We start from the raw sequence: 15,957 nt of genomic DNA, 5'->3' as shown, positions 1-15,957 counted from the left end.
CAGCGACATGTTTAACTCCTTTTCTGAGCTACATGTGGCAAAGCCTGGCTTCGGGCAATGTCCTGACCTGACATTTCCTGGAGTCCATCTGCTCTTGTTAATTATTTTAGTTTAGAGAAATTTATAGGCCTGCTAAACTTCATGCACTTGGCTGATATGTGAACTCTATAACAGGGCGTTAAATATTTACTTTTATGCTCCTTTGATTTTCCATAATAGTGTGATCACTCAGTTTTAATTGCCGCAAGGTAGCAAAATGACTTTAGGTCTTAGTTAGAACTGGCTGTTGTTAGATTATAGCCTCTAATTGGCACAATTTTGCTTTTAAATAAAGATCAACCTTATGAATGAGTAAGTAAACAGGGAGGCTAGGAAAACCTCTTCTGCTTTAAGGTTTTAATATTTAAACTGAAACTTGGTCTCAGGTCTACAGATAGATGCAATGCTGAGACCCATAGAATGCTCTACACTGTGTTTCTGAATAAATTTACAAGTTCATAAAAAAATCACCAGTGTTACCGTGCCAACTAAGTCTTCAACATGTTTAAAATACAATACCAAGGCCTATAACCTCTGCCAGAAGTTTATATAAGATTTTACTGATTACTTTTTAACAGTTCCTGACTTCATCATCAATCATTTATCCCCACATGAGCTGGAGCACAGCCTAGCATCCGCAGGCAGGGGTGTCTTACCCACTTCAAAGTCAGGGTTAAAATTAAAAGGCGGTGTTGGTTTAGCCAACAGAGCTTCCAAACTTCTGAGTGAGATTTCTCAAGAGGTCACTCTAGTAAAATGCATATCGTCTTTTTAAATAACATATCAAAGTGTAATATTACAGACTTGTTTTTAATGTGGCCCCTTTGCGGTACATATGTTTCCTTTTTGATTAATAATAACCATTAATACAATGACTTGATGTTACTTTTTTTCATTTGCTGGCTATTCTAGTGTTTGTCTGATAGCCCCCTGCCTAATGATCATGACAGTTAATGACCCATCATTATGAACCTGACAGCCTCATTTTTGTTTACTCATGAGTATGCTGTGCTGAGCAACTGCTGTTCTTTAAAAGTTAGTGTTACATCGACTTATTGGAATAGCAATGAATACTGACTCATTTGAGACGATCTTAATAAATGGAAGGGCAACAGTACCTTAAAGGAGAACTTGGATATAAGTGAAAATATTGTTCTTTCCAGTGGACTCGCTCCCAAAGGCCATTTGCAAGCATGCCATGCAAACATATTGCCATATTTTTTTTCTGTTTGACTGTAACAATGAAAACTCATTTCTACTACAAAACTACAGCACTGTGCAAAAGTTTCGAGCCACCTCTCATTTCTTTATATTTTCCTGGTGCAGTGTTTTATTGAAATATTTACAAGAATACTGGGAAGTAAAGTTTATGTGTCAAAACAGAGATTGAACAGTTCTGATAAGCTTGAAAGTCAATATTTGGTATGACCACCTTTTTATTCTTCAACACAACCTGAACTCTCTTAGGCAAGCTTCCTTGTCATTTCTTTAAATAGTCTTCAGGAATAGTTCTCCAGGCTTCTTGAAGGACATTCAAAGCTCTTTTTTGGATGTTGGCTGCCTTTTGTTCCAGGACAGAGCATCCACTTTCTTCTACAGACATTGTAGACACTCACTATATAAGACCTGTTTTCCACTCATGCATCAGCCTTGAGTGTCACACTTCCACTGAGACCATTTGTGATGAGGCTTCAGTGAACAGTAGATGGATCAGCTGAAGGTCCTCTTCAGGTCGCTCAGGTCTTGGCCGTATTTTCTTTCCTATTTTATAAGGACATAACTTGCAGACGTTGTTCATCTGCTGTAGATTTTTTCTCAAAAAAAAAAGTTTCCTCAAACTTTTTAGCAGCACACTGCACACCATGGAGTGTCCCAAGCTTTTGGCTAATAGCTCTTTGGGAATTAGTTTGTTTGTGCAAAAATACTGTTTTATTCCTGTCGAATTGTGTTATCTTTTAAATTTTTCATAGATTCAACCAAAGAAAGTGAAACAAATTATGTGTGTTTTGCGATTGGCTGATCATAACAAAGAGCCTAAAGACACAAGTAGTTCTTTAGTTTTTTGTTACATGTAGACACAGCGCTGGTTTATCCCCTTGAGTTAAGAGTCTTTTTTATGCTATAATTATCCCTGGGTCAGTGTTAAGGGAGTTTAAGTGTGTGACTTCCTTTTGCTTTAAAAATGATAAGAAAGTTTTGCTCTGTGGAAGCAAAATCTAAAAATGAGGGGTGGCTCAAGACTTTTGCACAGTATTGTATGCTGTGTGTATTATGCTAGACATAAAGTAAACTTAGTTGGTTTCCTCTCTGGTGGGATAGAACAAGTACAAGTTGAAATATATGAATAAATGATGTAATACTGTATACTGCATATATTGAATATTGAATTCCTTGTCTCTGAGATCTGATTGCTAGTGGTCAAAAGTTCAATTAGCAACATATTAGATAAAATCAGAATTTAAAAGTAGGGCTATAAGACCTGTTTTGGAACTTACAGCAAAAGTGCTTGCTCAGAAGTTGAGTTAACACCGGCACATGCTGTAACTTACAGTATTTAGTAAAAGCCTTCAAGAAGCAGACAGCCACATTCAACTTCAAACAAACGGCTGCTATCCGGGGATTAAGAAGAAAATGAGAAGGGATATTCAGCACACTTTACAAATGGTCCCTGTGAGTCAATTTACCAGCCCATGCAATGTTTAGAGCAACACTTTGCGTGTCTGATTCAGAGCAGGTGCTTACACATCAGGCATGGTAATGAATTTTAATAAATGAGAGCTATTGTAAATGCGAGCAAAGACCTTACTTTTTTTTTCTTACTTTGCAGCACTCAATAAGGGATACAGCCACTACTTTTACAGCTGCTCAAATGGGAAACAGACTGTCTGAAAACAACAGGCTGCCTTTAAATTGTTACCCCATCTGATATAAAGACTTCATCTATAACTGCTGGAATAAGAACTAGTTTCAGTTTGCTGCTGCTGCCGCTGAAGGGAGATCTTTCTGTTCTGTATCATAATTGCTTTTGTAGACTGAGACTGTTAAACACACTCAACCACAAAGTGACTCTCGGTGTGTTTTTATGGGCAAAGTGATCCTAAGTGTGTGTGTGTTTTGGTTGATTTATTAGTTTGTGATTTCAGCTGTATGTTAGTGTGTGATGTGTATTACTATGTGACTGAAACAGAATGAGTTTTGACCTAAAGCAGCCTGCTCTTTAAATAAGACAGATGAGGGAAGAAGCGGTTGGCAAACGGAGGTCTGGTGACATGGAAAGACAGAAAAAGAGGGGAAAAGAGCAGTTGTACAGCGAGGGAGCGAGGTAGAAGAAGACAACAGTGAAAGAGACGAAGAGGGCAGACAGATAGGTACAGGAAGTGAGGGAAGGAGAGAGAGAGAGGTGGAGAGTGAATCTGTCATTTCGGAAGCTGTATTGAATCGAGCTCTGCGTCAGGATGTGCTCTACATGCTGATGACCCTTCCACATGCGCACACACAAACTCACATGCATACACACACACACACACACACACACACACACACTTAGAGCGGGCCCTGCTTCGTTTTCTGACAAAGTGCTACTGCCCCCTGCTGTCCTGATGGCATATATAATCCACTGTTACCATGACAACAAAAGGGAGGAAAGGGAACTTGAGAGGGGATGTATAACGCTGCTGCTAATTTGTCTTTCTCCTAGATTTTGTGTGTAATTACTTCCACTCGTGTGCTGATCTTTTCAGAACCAACCAAAACCAGCTGTGATAACCCGGGAACACCACGCTACGGCTCCTTGAATCGGACCTATGGTTTCAAGGTAAATCTGCACTCTCAGACTAGTGCCGTATCTGCCTTGCTACCCAAGAAGTGAACCCAGTAACTAATAGCAGCTGTTGCAAATGAAAGAGAGAGGAAAGAACGAAAGGCAGTAGAGGGAGGCAGGAAGAAAATAAAATGTTAAGACATTCAAATGCAGCGCTTTAAGATTCTTATCCACCATGCAATGCCATCAGGGAAGCATCTTGTCAGTCCTAAACCACTTGCAGTATGGTAATGACTCCAGACATACAGCCAGAGTCATAAAGAAGCATATTCAGTGACAACAGGAGCAAGGAGTCCTGCAACAGATGATTTGCCACCCACAGAGTGCTGATCTCTAACAGTGTGGGATGCTTCTGAAACTACTTGAATTCCCAAACCCAAGAACTACAGGAAATCCTTCAAGATTCTTGGAGAACAATCTGCTTACCTAGTACCAAATAATTATAGTCATTTCAACCAAATAACTAATAATTCACTGTTAACTTGAAAATAAAAAAAAAATATTTGTTATTTGGCAGGAAGAAAGCAAGTAAGATATTTTAAAAGGATTGCTACCTGCTACTGCACAGGAGGGAAAATATCTAATGGCTGATAAATATTACAGCATTGCCAGGTAGCTATTTTAATGTACTTCATATTAAAATACTGGTCTCTATCCACACAAATTCATCTGTTGAAATATGAGTAACATTTATCATAGCAGTACAACACTATGATGCTCCGCTGAAGATATTCAGACTCCTCTTTACCAATCAAATCTATTGCAATCTCTTTAATGGCTTCTGTGTGCACTTCTGTCTGTGTCCTTATGCCTAGGTTGGGAGTGTGGTGTCATTTCAGTGCCAGCCTGGTCATTTGATTCAGGGATCTTCCTCCAGAACCTGCCAGCCTGATCTAACATGGAGTGGGACGCAACCCGAGTGCATACGTACGAAACACACTGTTTCAATTTGTCGGCCGCTCACCCTTTCATCCCTTCAGACTCTCACTGAAGTGTAACAATGTATCTGTCTAAACCCCGCAGCCCACGCCTGCAAGCAGCCAGAGAGCCCACTCCATGTGGACGTGGTAGGGATGGATCTTCCTGGGTTTGGCTACACCTTGGTGTACAGCTGTCAGCATGGCTACTTCCTGGCGGGGGGTTCTGAACACAGGGTCTGCAAGAGTGACAGCACTTGGACTGGAAAGATGCCGATATGTCGGGGTAAGTACTCCTGTCCTGCTACAGTCATTTGCACTGTTCATATTTCCTTTAAGTGTATCTTTTTTTGATTATCTTATCTGGAGCATTTTAGCTTAAGTGACCAGATAGGAGTGCTTGAACATGTTTAGCTCAAGGAGACTTTGTCACTTCACACACAGGGACAGACAAGCCATCTGGAGTAGGGTGAGATTTCCTGTTGGGTTGATCAGCCTTTGGATTGGTGGTGAGCCTGATGGTTCAAAGGCAAAACAGATCAAAAATGTCCCATGGTGTTTTGTCCCTTTGCTAGATTTACCAGGCAGGACCATAAAGGTGAAGTCATGCATTCATCATGCTTTATCAAGCTTAAACTACAACCTTGTGAGCCATCGCAGAAGAGATTAAAGAATTGCAACGTAAACATCCCCTACTGTAGATAGTTAATATTGTAAAATACAATCAACTGGAGCTTCACAAATTACGTTAGCTTATGTCTAGCAGACAATGCTACAATCGTCTCTTCGTATTGTCTCACAAATTATTAAAAATGATGGAAACACTGAACATTTGGGCCAAAAATCTCACAAAAAGGTCAATTTGGAAGGTGCTTTGATTATATAGAAGAAATCAGCATCATCCCTGCTACAAATATGTAGTTGGCACTCCTTAAAATCTTTTACCTGGTATCGACACGTGCTCACAGACTGTCTTTTCTGAAACCTTCCACCACGGCTACCACCCAGCTGCCCTGGAGTAGACTTCAAAATTGGAGCACTCCTTAATCCAATTTAAGGTTCTCGGACAAATAACCTGTTCCTGGCTTGCATGTATTTGTTGCCAACAATAGCTGCATCTTGACGTGATAGTACAAGCTGCTGATGGTGAATAGAAAAAGTGTCTTGAAGCCGGTTTTAAAATATACTAATATACACAGCAATTATTGGTCATTGATCATTAACCTTATTTGCATTTCAATCTACAAGTAACCATTAAAGAGGTTTGTCTTGCTCGACCCTTTTTCGGCCCACTTCTCACTCGTCGTTGTGACCAAGAGTGACTGCCGCTGCATTTTAATGTGGTGACTTGTTAGTATGAATTGCACTCTCCCCTGGATAACATGGTTGATTAGGGAGGTTGGCTGCAAACTAAAGCATTTTAAAATATTTCGTGCTGTGCCCCTGCTGCCCTGCTCATGAGTTTTGATATGACATTATCTCCTTTTTCTCTTTCTCTGGCTGTGTGTGTAGCCGGAGAGAAGAAGAAACCCATGAAGCCAGTAACAGGAACCCCCAGCCCCAAACTAAACGGTCAGTTCTACTACTTTCTTTCCTATTCCAGTCTTTTCATTCCTTGTCTATTGTTGACTTATCTATTCCGTTTTAGTCTGGCTTAATCTGTCGTTCGATAAATTCAGCTCAGCTCCTTTTCACTCTGCTACGTTCTGCTCCACAGTGCTGCTCTTGTTTTTCTTATGCTCTTGTCGATTTTATTGCACTTTACTGCTTTCTATGGTAGTTCTAAATAATTTATTTTTCTTCACTACACAGAGAAAGGTAAATTAACTACTGTGAAATTCTGCTCTTCTTTATGCTCGTCTTTTTCTGCCATACTGTATGCACTTATTTGCATAAAATGCACACATGCTGAGCAGTTATATACACCAGTTTGCTACAACATTAAAACCACCTGCCTGTTGCCTGGCGCAAAGTTTAACAAAAAGAGTTAATAAAGCAAAGGCAAGGAGCCCAGCAAAAGGAGGCTTAGATCACTCTCTCTATCCAACCACCAGGACGCCCTGCACAGAATAAATGTAAGTAGCATAGATAAAGGGATGAAGGCAGGGCAAAACGGCAAAGAAGAGAGCCAGTTTAGCTAACTGTGTTGAGTTCAACAATGCAGCGAAAACTGAAGACAGATCATCACCTTAAGTAGTAACAGCAGACTCCACACAGGTGAGTGGCACTGAGTGGCAGGAGCCCAGGACAAGTCACACCACACAAGGCCAGATTAATGACACACACAAAACTGATTCATACAAGAGAGAAAGAGAGAGGGAGACAAACAGAGAGAGAAAATGATGAGTCAGCACAGGAGGGCAGACGTACCATCATAGGGGTTAATGCTGTTTAATGCTGATTGGTGCAGGCAGTTGTTCTTGTTTTGTTTTTTAAAGATCGGAGCGGACCGTAATCTAATTCATATTCTCTTCTCTTTTGTAGTTCCAGATGATGTCTTTGCTCCCAACTACATATGGAAGGGTTCCTATAATTACCGTGGGAGGAAGCAGCCTATAACACTGAGCATCACCAGCTTTAACTCCACAACGGGGAGAGTCAATGTTACCCTTAGCAACGGCAACATGGAACTGCTCCTGTCAGGCATGTTACGCCAGGTTTAATTGTTCAGTAATCTACTGAAAGCACTTTGAGTAGATTACCGCATAAGTGCTATGACATGACAGGCCATCGTTGTAATAAAATGTAGCTATAATACTAAATTATGCTGTATTGATCCATTGGCAAAACTGTAAGCAAGCAACCAAACAGATTTGAGAGCACTTTTATTCTTTATTGTTGCTTTTTGTTAGTGATTGAAATTCATTTCTTTCTACTATGCTTCTTTGCAGTGTTGTTGTACACACACATTCACTCACTCACTCAAACACACAGACAGACACTTACTCACACACATGCCTCCCAGGGTCGTACAATAGCGTCAGCAGGGGGTTAAGACCCTATTAAAACACAAATCCTGTTGAAGCTAGAATTGCTTCCTGGAGTAGCAGAGTGCACAAACACCATATCACAAAACCGCACCGCTATTAGACATTCGTCTTCTGGCTTAAAGGAGCAGCTTTAGATCAATAACAGCTAAAGCTGCACTCACACAGTCACAGAAAGGCCAGTGGCCAGTTACATAAAACTTGCATGTTTTTTTCTGTTTAAGATGTCAAGTTTTCTTTACCCAAGGAATATTTCAAAAGGCAGCAGGGGTTTGGTGTTTTTGGAAATGTGCATACTTTCTATTTTATTTCCAAAAGTGAAGCTGGAAGAATATATCAGTTGATGTATTAGATTGGAGACATGAAAAGCAGCCATCGCTTTCACCTTTTTATGAGTTCATGAATTGAATTTCTTCGCTTAACTTCAGTTTTCTGGTTTTCTCTTTAAAAAAAATCATCAATTTTTTGAAATAAATATTTTCTTTATTTTGCAGCTACATTCAGTTTGCTGTCTTTTCTTTGTATCCCAATAAAATGTCAGAACTAACAATATGTATTTCGCTGGTGCACCAGACAGACTAGAAACACGTGCTGTAGGATCTAATGAACTATAGTGAGCAAGCCATTAAACCACGTACGATGTGCAAACCAAGTATAAATCACGTGTTTATTCTTTGCCCTCTAGGAGTGTACAAGGCGTCCGAGGCCAGGCTGTTGCTGCTGATGTATCAGGTGAATTATGTGAACCAGGGAAACCAACTAAAAGATTCAGCCATCTCTCCCGCCAAGATTATAGATGATTCCTGGACCATGGATGGATTTGTAAGTCCCAGCTGATAAAATCAACCTAACCATATTCAGTTGAGCTGGATTTACACTGAAGCCATTTGACTTTGTGTAAATATAAGTCAGTGAAATATTTAAACTACACCGGCCATCAGAGACTACCTTCTCTGCCAAGGCCAATGTGCTTTTTTTGCAATTTTAAAGACAGCCCTCCAGATCGGAGCCAGCATTTAATGTGTCCCTTTGCCTGCCCATGCACCACCTCTTCACCAGGTTTCACGACATTCGCTTTGGTAGTTTTTGTGAAATCTTGCCAAGAGAGGAAAAAGAAAATAAACAAACCTCCCTGAAAATACACCTTATACAAAGATTTCAGCAAAACCCAAACATCATCTTCGATTCATTTGCTCTGTAGTGTTGACATGAAACCAGAAGATAACCATTCTTTGTCCCTCTGTTTTTCCCTTCACAGTTGTTTTCCTTTCCTCTCCCGCCTAAACAATTTCTCAACCGCTCTTTCTTTTTAATCTCCAGGTATCAGCAGAGCCCGATGGCTCTAGTTACGTATTCCAGGGTTCTATTCAGGGAAAAGACTATGGACAGTTTGGACTGCAAAGATTGGGTAATTCTCTTTCGATTTTGCTAGCAGCACCAAATAATCCTGGCTCCTTTGGAATTCAGCAATGAATGACTACAATTGATAGTAAAATCAGGCAGACTGCTTCAAACTAATTCAGTAAGTAATCTGGGAGCTTCTAGTGGCTTTATTGCTGCAACAGGGACAGCCATGCAGTGTATTCTCAACAAGAGGAAAAGCTGCTCTTTGGACTTAAAAGGTCTGAGCTGTGCAAGAAGACTACAAGCTCCCGAGTCCAATGTAAGCTGCAAGTCACCTGCAAGATGCTAAGCAGAAAATAATCATTATCTGGTAACATCCATGTCCACTTCCAATTACCAGAGCCCCTACTTTAATTATCATAGTTACAACTAATAAAAATTTGGCTGGTTATTTGCTGAACAACTCAGCTGAAAGCCTTTTGTTCCAACAATATTTCTTGTTGTATCAAATCACTTTGATGACAGTGTATTTCCTGGTTTGTCGCAGGTCTGAATATGTCGGAGAGTCAAAACTCGCCACCCCCCCAGCTTGGTACCAACAGCAGCTCCGTGGCTATCGCCATCCTGGTGCCTTTCTTTGCTCTGATCTTTACCGGTTTTGGCTTTTATCTCTACAAACAAAGGTATGTGTTGAAAAGAGTAAACCTGCACGTATCCCTTTGAAGTGTCATTCAGCTGCATTTCAGCAGCAGAAAGGAATACATTCCTGTCATTGCATCGTGGTTTCATTTCTGTTTTCCATTAACAACATACAAAAAGTAAAAAGGCATTGTTAACATTTTAAGAAGCTGTCTAATTCGTGATAACAATGCCTTCCTCAATGGTTTGCTTGTTGCGGTGCTCAAAGACAGTTAAGTCACTGTCTGTTGCAAACTGTGCCGCAAAACAGCTCTGTTTAGGAGGTGGTAAATTGGATTTTTCAGAGATATGGTTTAAGCACAAATGACTTGTGTTCGCATTGTTAACAGATGCAAATAACTTCTGTTCTGCTGTTAATATCTAAAAAAAAGGCTTGCTGAAGGAATTAGTTTTGGATGAGCTGATTGGAATCTCACTAGGCTTCCTAAAAAGTACAACACGCTCTCTAATCCTTCTTAAGGCTTGTTTACAATGCTTCTACTCTCAAGACTGCATTCTGTATTGTCCACTGGCTGCTCAGTAATGTTAACATTAATAGGCAATTAGAGCATTTCTGCTTCTCCAATGGTGTATTTATGATTTCTTTATATATGTGGTTTTCTTTGTTGTTTTTTGCACAGAACCACACCAAAAACACAATACACAGGATGCTCAGTCCATGAAAACAACAACGGCCAGGCCGCCTTTGAGAACCCCATGTACAACACCAACGCCAAGGCTGTGGAGGGGAAGGCTGTTAGATTTGATCCGAATCTAAACACCGTATGCACCATGGTTTGAGGATCGACTGACCTTACTTGAATTTAATGACTCAGATATCCAATGGGACCACGGCTGGTAAGAGACGACGAAAGACAAAAAGCTCCGTGCTTCGATGCAAACTTCACCATGAACGACATGGTCTGCACACTGATTACAAAAGACCTTCATTCCCAGTCCAGAAACCTAATCTAACCCAGCTTTCCAGCTGAAACCAAAACCCAGCATTGGTTTCCGTCACTGAAAGCATTTTGTATCCGCAAATGAAATTTGAATTGAAGTATGAACACAAAAGGTCTGCTGCCTTTGATAGAAGCAAGCAGCCAGTGTGAACTCAATGGGAGATGTAACATCAAGAGATGGAAAGGGATACTACTGAATGGAAAACCATACTGGCTATTATCTGTCTCTAACCCCAAGACTCAGCGGGTCATGGATTCTTTATAATTGGATTCCAAACCAGATACATCCATTATACTCTAACCTCTTATTTAACCTCTCTCACTATCTATAATATGAGTACTAATGATTAAGCCATGACCTGCTAGTTGGACATCATGACATGTTATCACAACCCAATGCCAAATTTTGTATGTCACACAAAGTTGTGAAGAGGAGGACCCAGAGTGGGATCTATGATCACTCGTGCCTGGAGAAAGAGAGCGCACATCGTCAGAGCCCAGCTGTAGTTGGAAATCAAGGAGATAATCCACTAAAAAATATTTTTCATATGTAACATGTTGTCAAACCGACTGTATTAAACAGGTCCTTACATATGGAAAAAAAGAACAAACGTAATCACAATGACCACAGATGGGGGAGATGTGACATGAAGATGATGTCATAAAAGACACTGTGATGTTAAGAAAACTGTTTCTATCTATTTGGTTTCAACACTGACAGTACAAAGAGAACACTGTCACCAGCAGACCATCAGTAAACCGGACTAATGCTTTGTGAAGAGGAAACTATGTCTGAAACAACCACGGAATACAACACGCTAACAGCCAGACAGGACAGCCTCCTGTCTCCATTACAACCAGAGGCTGGTATTACCAGCCGGTATTTGTCTTTTTTTTCTATTGAAATGGGATCTAAGATGGCTAATGTTAGCAGACAGTTGCGAAAGTTGCTTTGAAAAGAGACTAACTCCTAAGCGAAGGATAAGGGCATCCTTGGAGATGGAGCTATAATCCTAACTGAACTGGGATTAGAGCACAGCAAAACTAAAAGGAGTCTAAAGGGGAGCTAGCACTTAGAGAACAGATGAGAGACTGTCTCATCTAAAGGATAAACTGCCTCTTCCCATCCAATGGATAAGAGAGGAGGCTAAGGAGATGGAGACAGGCCCTAACTGAACTGGAAGTAGACTAAGGGAGTCATTAAGAGAAAAAAGAAGATTTTGAAATTGTAACCCAGCCAATCAGAGCCTGTCTAACCTGAAATCATTTACTGGGAGAGGTCAGCCCTCCCTCTACATAATGAATCAGATCAGACAGAATATGAGGTAAGATGTTCCTGATCCTGCGAATTTAAATGGATTTTGACCAGAAAGACACTAAATGGATACAGAGGACTCTGATGGACTAACAAAGAGAAAGACTTTGACAAACAGAGAAAGCTCTGGCACTAAAGCACATTTCATGGGAACACTACCTGTCTGCCCGCTGAGAGATGGACTAGCACAGGGACGGAAAGGTTAGAGAGAGAGAACTGACAGGGTGAATGACAGACACAAATGATGACAGGTACACATACAAAATCTGGAGAGTCAGGTAGAGACAAGTGGTATTAACAGTCATACAATGAGACAGACAGGTTCAAAGAAGACGAGCCTGGTCTCGGACTGTTGCAGGCTCCGTCATCCATGTCTCCACTTCACAGACAGTTTAAACACAGATTTACAGGCTTACAGAAGGACAGACAGGAGGCAGAGACAGACATGAACTGATAGAAGGCTAAAAGAAAGACAACAAGGTTGTAACCCTACAATTGTGGACACTGTTCCACTGTAATTCTGCACTCTGAGAGTGCTTATCTTCTTTCTTTCTTACTGCTGCAGAATCTTCTGATCTGTAAATCTATTGCATATATATATTCGGGAGCATTCACCACCTATATTTTTGTGCTATATATTTACCACAGGGGAGGGGCTAAAGGGTAAAGACAGATTATAGCAGAGTTTTTAGAAAAAAAGAAAGAAACATCGGAATAAAAGACATTATAATTATGTGCTGTTCACAGAAGTCACAAGCAGTATTTTGGTTTCTTTGTAACATTAAGCTGGTTTATTTTAATTCGTTCTGTATTTTGAAGACCCTCACACATGCACCGTCTTTCCCACTGGGGCAATCATGAGCATCAGTGGTACTGTTGTTGTCGTTACTGTTGAGATGCAAGGTTTGCCAGCGACAATTATGCTTTTTAAATGGTTTTAGTCTACATTTATCACAGGTGGCAGATTTCCAAAACCTGGTAGAGTTTGTACTTGTTTGGTATTTTTCCGAGTCCTGCACTGGAGATGTTGGACAATAAAAATATGTAATTATCTCCATTGACGCGCCGACAACATTTTAAGGGTGAAGCTAAAGACGGAGTAACAGCTGAGATTTCTAAACTAGCTGGCGCAGTGAGGACAGAAAATTGTGAATTAAAAGTCTTGTACTTTTAAAAATAGCTGTTTATTTAGTTGTGTTTTAAATCTATAATAGATTAGTAGTATACTTCAACGAACCTTTTTGTCATCATGGCAACACAGGAAGTCGAACTTTTAATGGAGCCCATTTGTTTGATAGACAAACTCTCATCCAGCTCCGTCTCTGGATGTTTTTATCGTCTCCTACAGTACAAGGCCGCAATCAAAGAAAACTTAAAATTGGGCTTAAGTGCTATTAATAATGAAAACTAATGAAATTGCTGATAAAGTGCCCAAGATGGAGTTTTTAAATAGATGTATTGATCAAATTTGAGTTCAAGAACATGTAATATTGTGTTTCTATTATATATTTTAAATAAGGAAACGAGACAAACATAAAAGAGATGAACCAATTCTTGCAATACTTAAGATCTGTTATTCAATAGATTTCAGAAGTATGACAATTTTTAAATTAATTTTATTTAGTTGCAAAACATACACAGTTTAATCTGCAGGAACCAGGATGTTATATCTCACTTGTGGCAGCTAAATGTGTCTGTTGCCACATAAAGTGTGTATAAATTAAAGACTACTTAAATTACATATTATTAGATGTGCTGTAGTTTGATAGTTGGTGCACCAACAAATAGAGGATGCTTTTTGTTAAGCCCAAAACATGGTTTAAGGACAATATAGGAGGAAAATATGATTAGGAATAGACAACCTGATGGCCTTCCTGTAAACCGATGCGGCAAAGCTGCTATTAAAAACATATACAGTTCACAGTGCACATGTCATCTGAACCTTTCGTGTCTCAGTATCTTACTCAGGACGCCTTCAGTGTGAATCAGAATCGCACCACAGACAGACCTGATCATCTTAGGTGTGTGATCTTACAATCTATTTTGCCCTTTTTCTAAAATCCACATCATGTTAAATCGGTAGACACCATTTGACTCTTTAGGTTTGAAGGTTTGCATTATCTTTGGCACTACAAGTCTCCAACATGAGTGTAGCTCAACAACAGACAGATTTTAATGACACGCATGTCTGTGTTCAGTGAATTTCAAATCTTATAATCTATTTATAATCATGAACTGACCCATTTATCATAATGCTTGACTATTTGAAGCCAACGCTTGTTTTTTTTCTTATTTCATACATATTGCATAAAAGCAGCCATATGATCTCAATTTTATTTATTTATTTATTTTTTGTTGTGATTGTTGTTGTTCCAGTGTGATCTGCCACCTTTTGATAAACACTCGGCAACCTTTTCTATATTTTGCCCCTATCTGCCACTGTTGTTGCACTTGATATCAACCTTTCTAATGATTTCATGTACCATAAATGAACCACTGCTGAGAGATGAGTAGATGTTTGAGTTTTTGTGTGAAACCTTTCAGAGTAAATTAACTATCATGAGGGAAGGGCCTGGTAGTAAACCATATTAATTGGCAGAAATAGAAGTATCAATCAGCATTAGTCATTGTTTTGCAGCTTTGTTGCTCATTGAATAAAAAAGTGTTTGTTTTTGTTGTTTTCTTTTGAAGAATCTGGTTTCACGAACGAGAGGCTGAATTTTGTTAGTTTGGGGTCCCGCACATGACGGATAACTAGACTTTTTAATGAGTCTGGGTGCCAGGGTGAACAAAAACATCCACTTTGTTTTAAGAACCCCCGCTGCTGTGACCACAGGCGCCAACCACATCCAGCTGACAAGAAAACTCCTTTTAAAGTCGTTACTGATTTAAAAGCAAAGGTAGCTGCGGCTTCCTTGTTTATCCATGCTGTGACTGTGCCGCACTTCATCGCTATCATGACATCGTTTCTTATTACAGGTCGGATTGATTGTTGCCGCTCTTGTTGTTGTTGTTGTTGCTTTTGTTGCCGTTTCTTCAGTATGAATCTGACACAGTGCCTACCAAAAACCACAAGACCCTCCCTTTCGCTCTGTCTCACACGCACGCACACATGCATACATACAAACACACACACACACCTGCTCCAGCGCCTCCTCCCCTCACTCGTCATCAGAGATCATTTTTTTCTAAGCTTCAGTCTATTTTGCCACAAGCTTTTCCTACTGACTGACCGCAATAAGACCCTTGTGATTTGAAAGACTTAAAGCCGTTCCTGCCTGGGGGACATTGGAAATATTCACCATTTGAGAAAAAAAAAAAGATGAAATATAGAATAAAAAAGTGTTTTGTACAGAAATATATTTTTATGATGAAATAATTTGTAAAATGTATGACTCTATTATGTAAATTTTCAATGCAATGTAAAATTAAAAAAGGCTAATTGCTTTTGTAAAAAAAAGAAAGTGTGTTTTCCATTATTGTCTCATTACTTTTAATGACTTTCTGAAAACTGGAAATTGTAACCACTTTAGCTGAGTTATGCCACGCAAACACCTGAACATATTTCTCTTTATGAGGAAAGCATAAGCAGTGTTGAGGCTACAGCTTAAAATATGTGGGATTAAGTGTTGCAGTGTAAAGTGATGTGGAATTTAAATGTTGCTTTAGGTGCAAATGTGACTTGAAAACTAGTTTTCAAAGTCAGGAAATGCCTTGCAGGGGAAATACAGCAGGCGCAATGTGTACTGAAATGAATATAAATACAGCGTCGCTACAGTATCTCACCTTGAGATGAGCTCCCTAAACTTCTTCCATTCAAGAACCGTGGAAGTTCTTATCACTGGAAATCCAGCATTATTATTTGCTGCTGCACCTTGCTGGAACAGAAGCAAGA

The 15,957-nt window shown here is 39.7% G+C and overlaps 1 protein-coding gene across 1 annotated transcript in view; it reads left to right on the top strand.

Moving 5' to 3' along the window:
- Positions 1-15,396, top strand: part of LOC116322741 (CUB and sushi domain-containing protein 3-like) — a 374,565-nt gene extending 359,169 nt beyond the window's left edge. Inside the window, exons 64-72 of the mRNA XM_039605961.1 lie at positions 3,780-3,853; positions 4,675-4,786; positions 4,883-5,062; positions 6,289-6,348; positions 7,261-7,419; positions 8,449-8,585; positions 9,084-9,171; positions 9,655-9,790; positions 10,427-15,396. Coding sequence (XP_039461895.1) covers positions 3,780-3,853; positions 4,675-4,786; positions 4,883-5,062; positions 6,289-6,348; positions 7,261-7,419; positions 8,449-8,585; positions 9,084-9,171; positions 9,655-9,790; positions 10,427-10,586 — 1,106 coding nt within the window. The 3' untranslated portion in view covers positions 10,587-15,396. The remainder of the gene's footprint in view (positions 1-3,779; positions 3,854-4,674; positions 4,787-4,882; positions 5,063-6,288; positions 6,349-7,260; positions 7,420-8,448; positions 8,586-9,083; positions 9,172-9,654; positions 9,791-10,426) is intronic.
- The last annotated feature ends 561 nt before the right edge of the window (positions 15,397-15,957 follow it).

The sequence above is a fragment of the Oreochromis aureus genome, linkage group 22 (assembly GCF_013358895.1).
Source record: "Oreochromis aureus strain Israel breed Guangdong linkage group 22, ZZ_aureus, whole genome shotgun sequence".
Classification (NCBI taxonomy): Eukaryota; Metazoa; Chordata; class Actinopteri; order Cichliformes; family Cichlidae; genus Oreochromis; species Oreochromis aureus.
The sequence above is the reverse complement of the archived record's forward strand: the minus strand, read 5'-3'. Positions and strand labels throughout refer to the sequence as shown.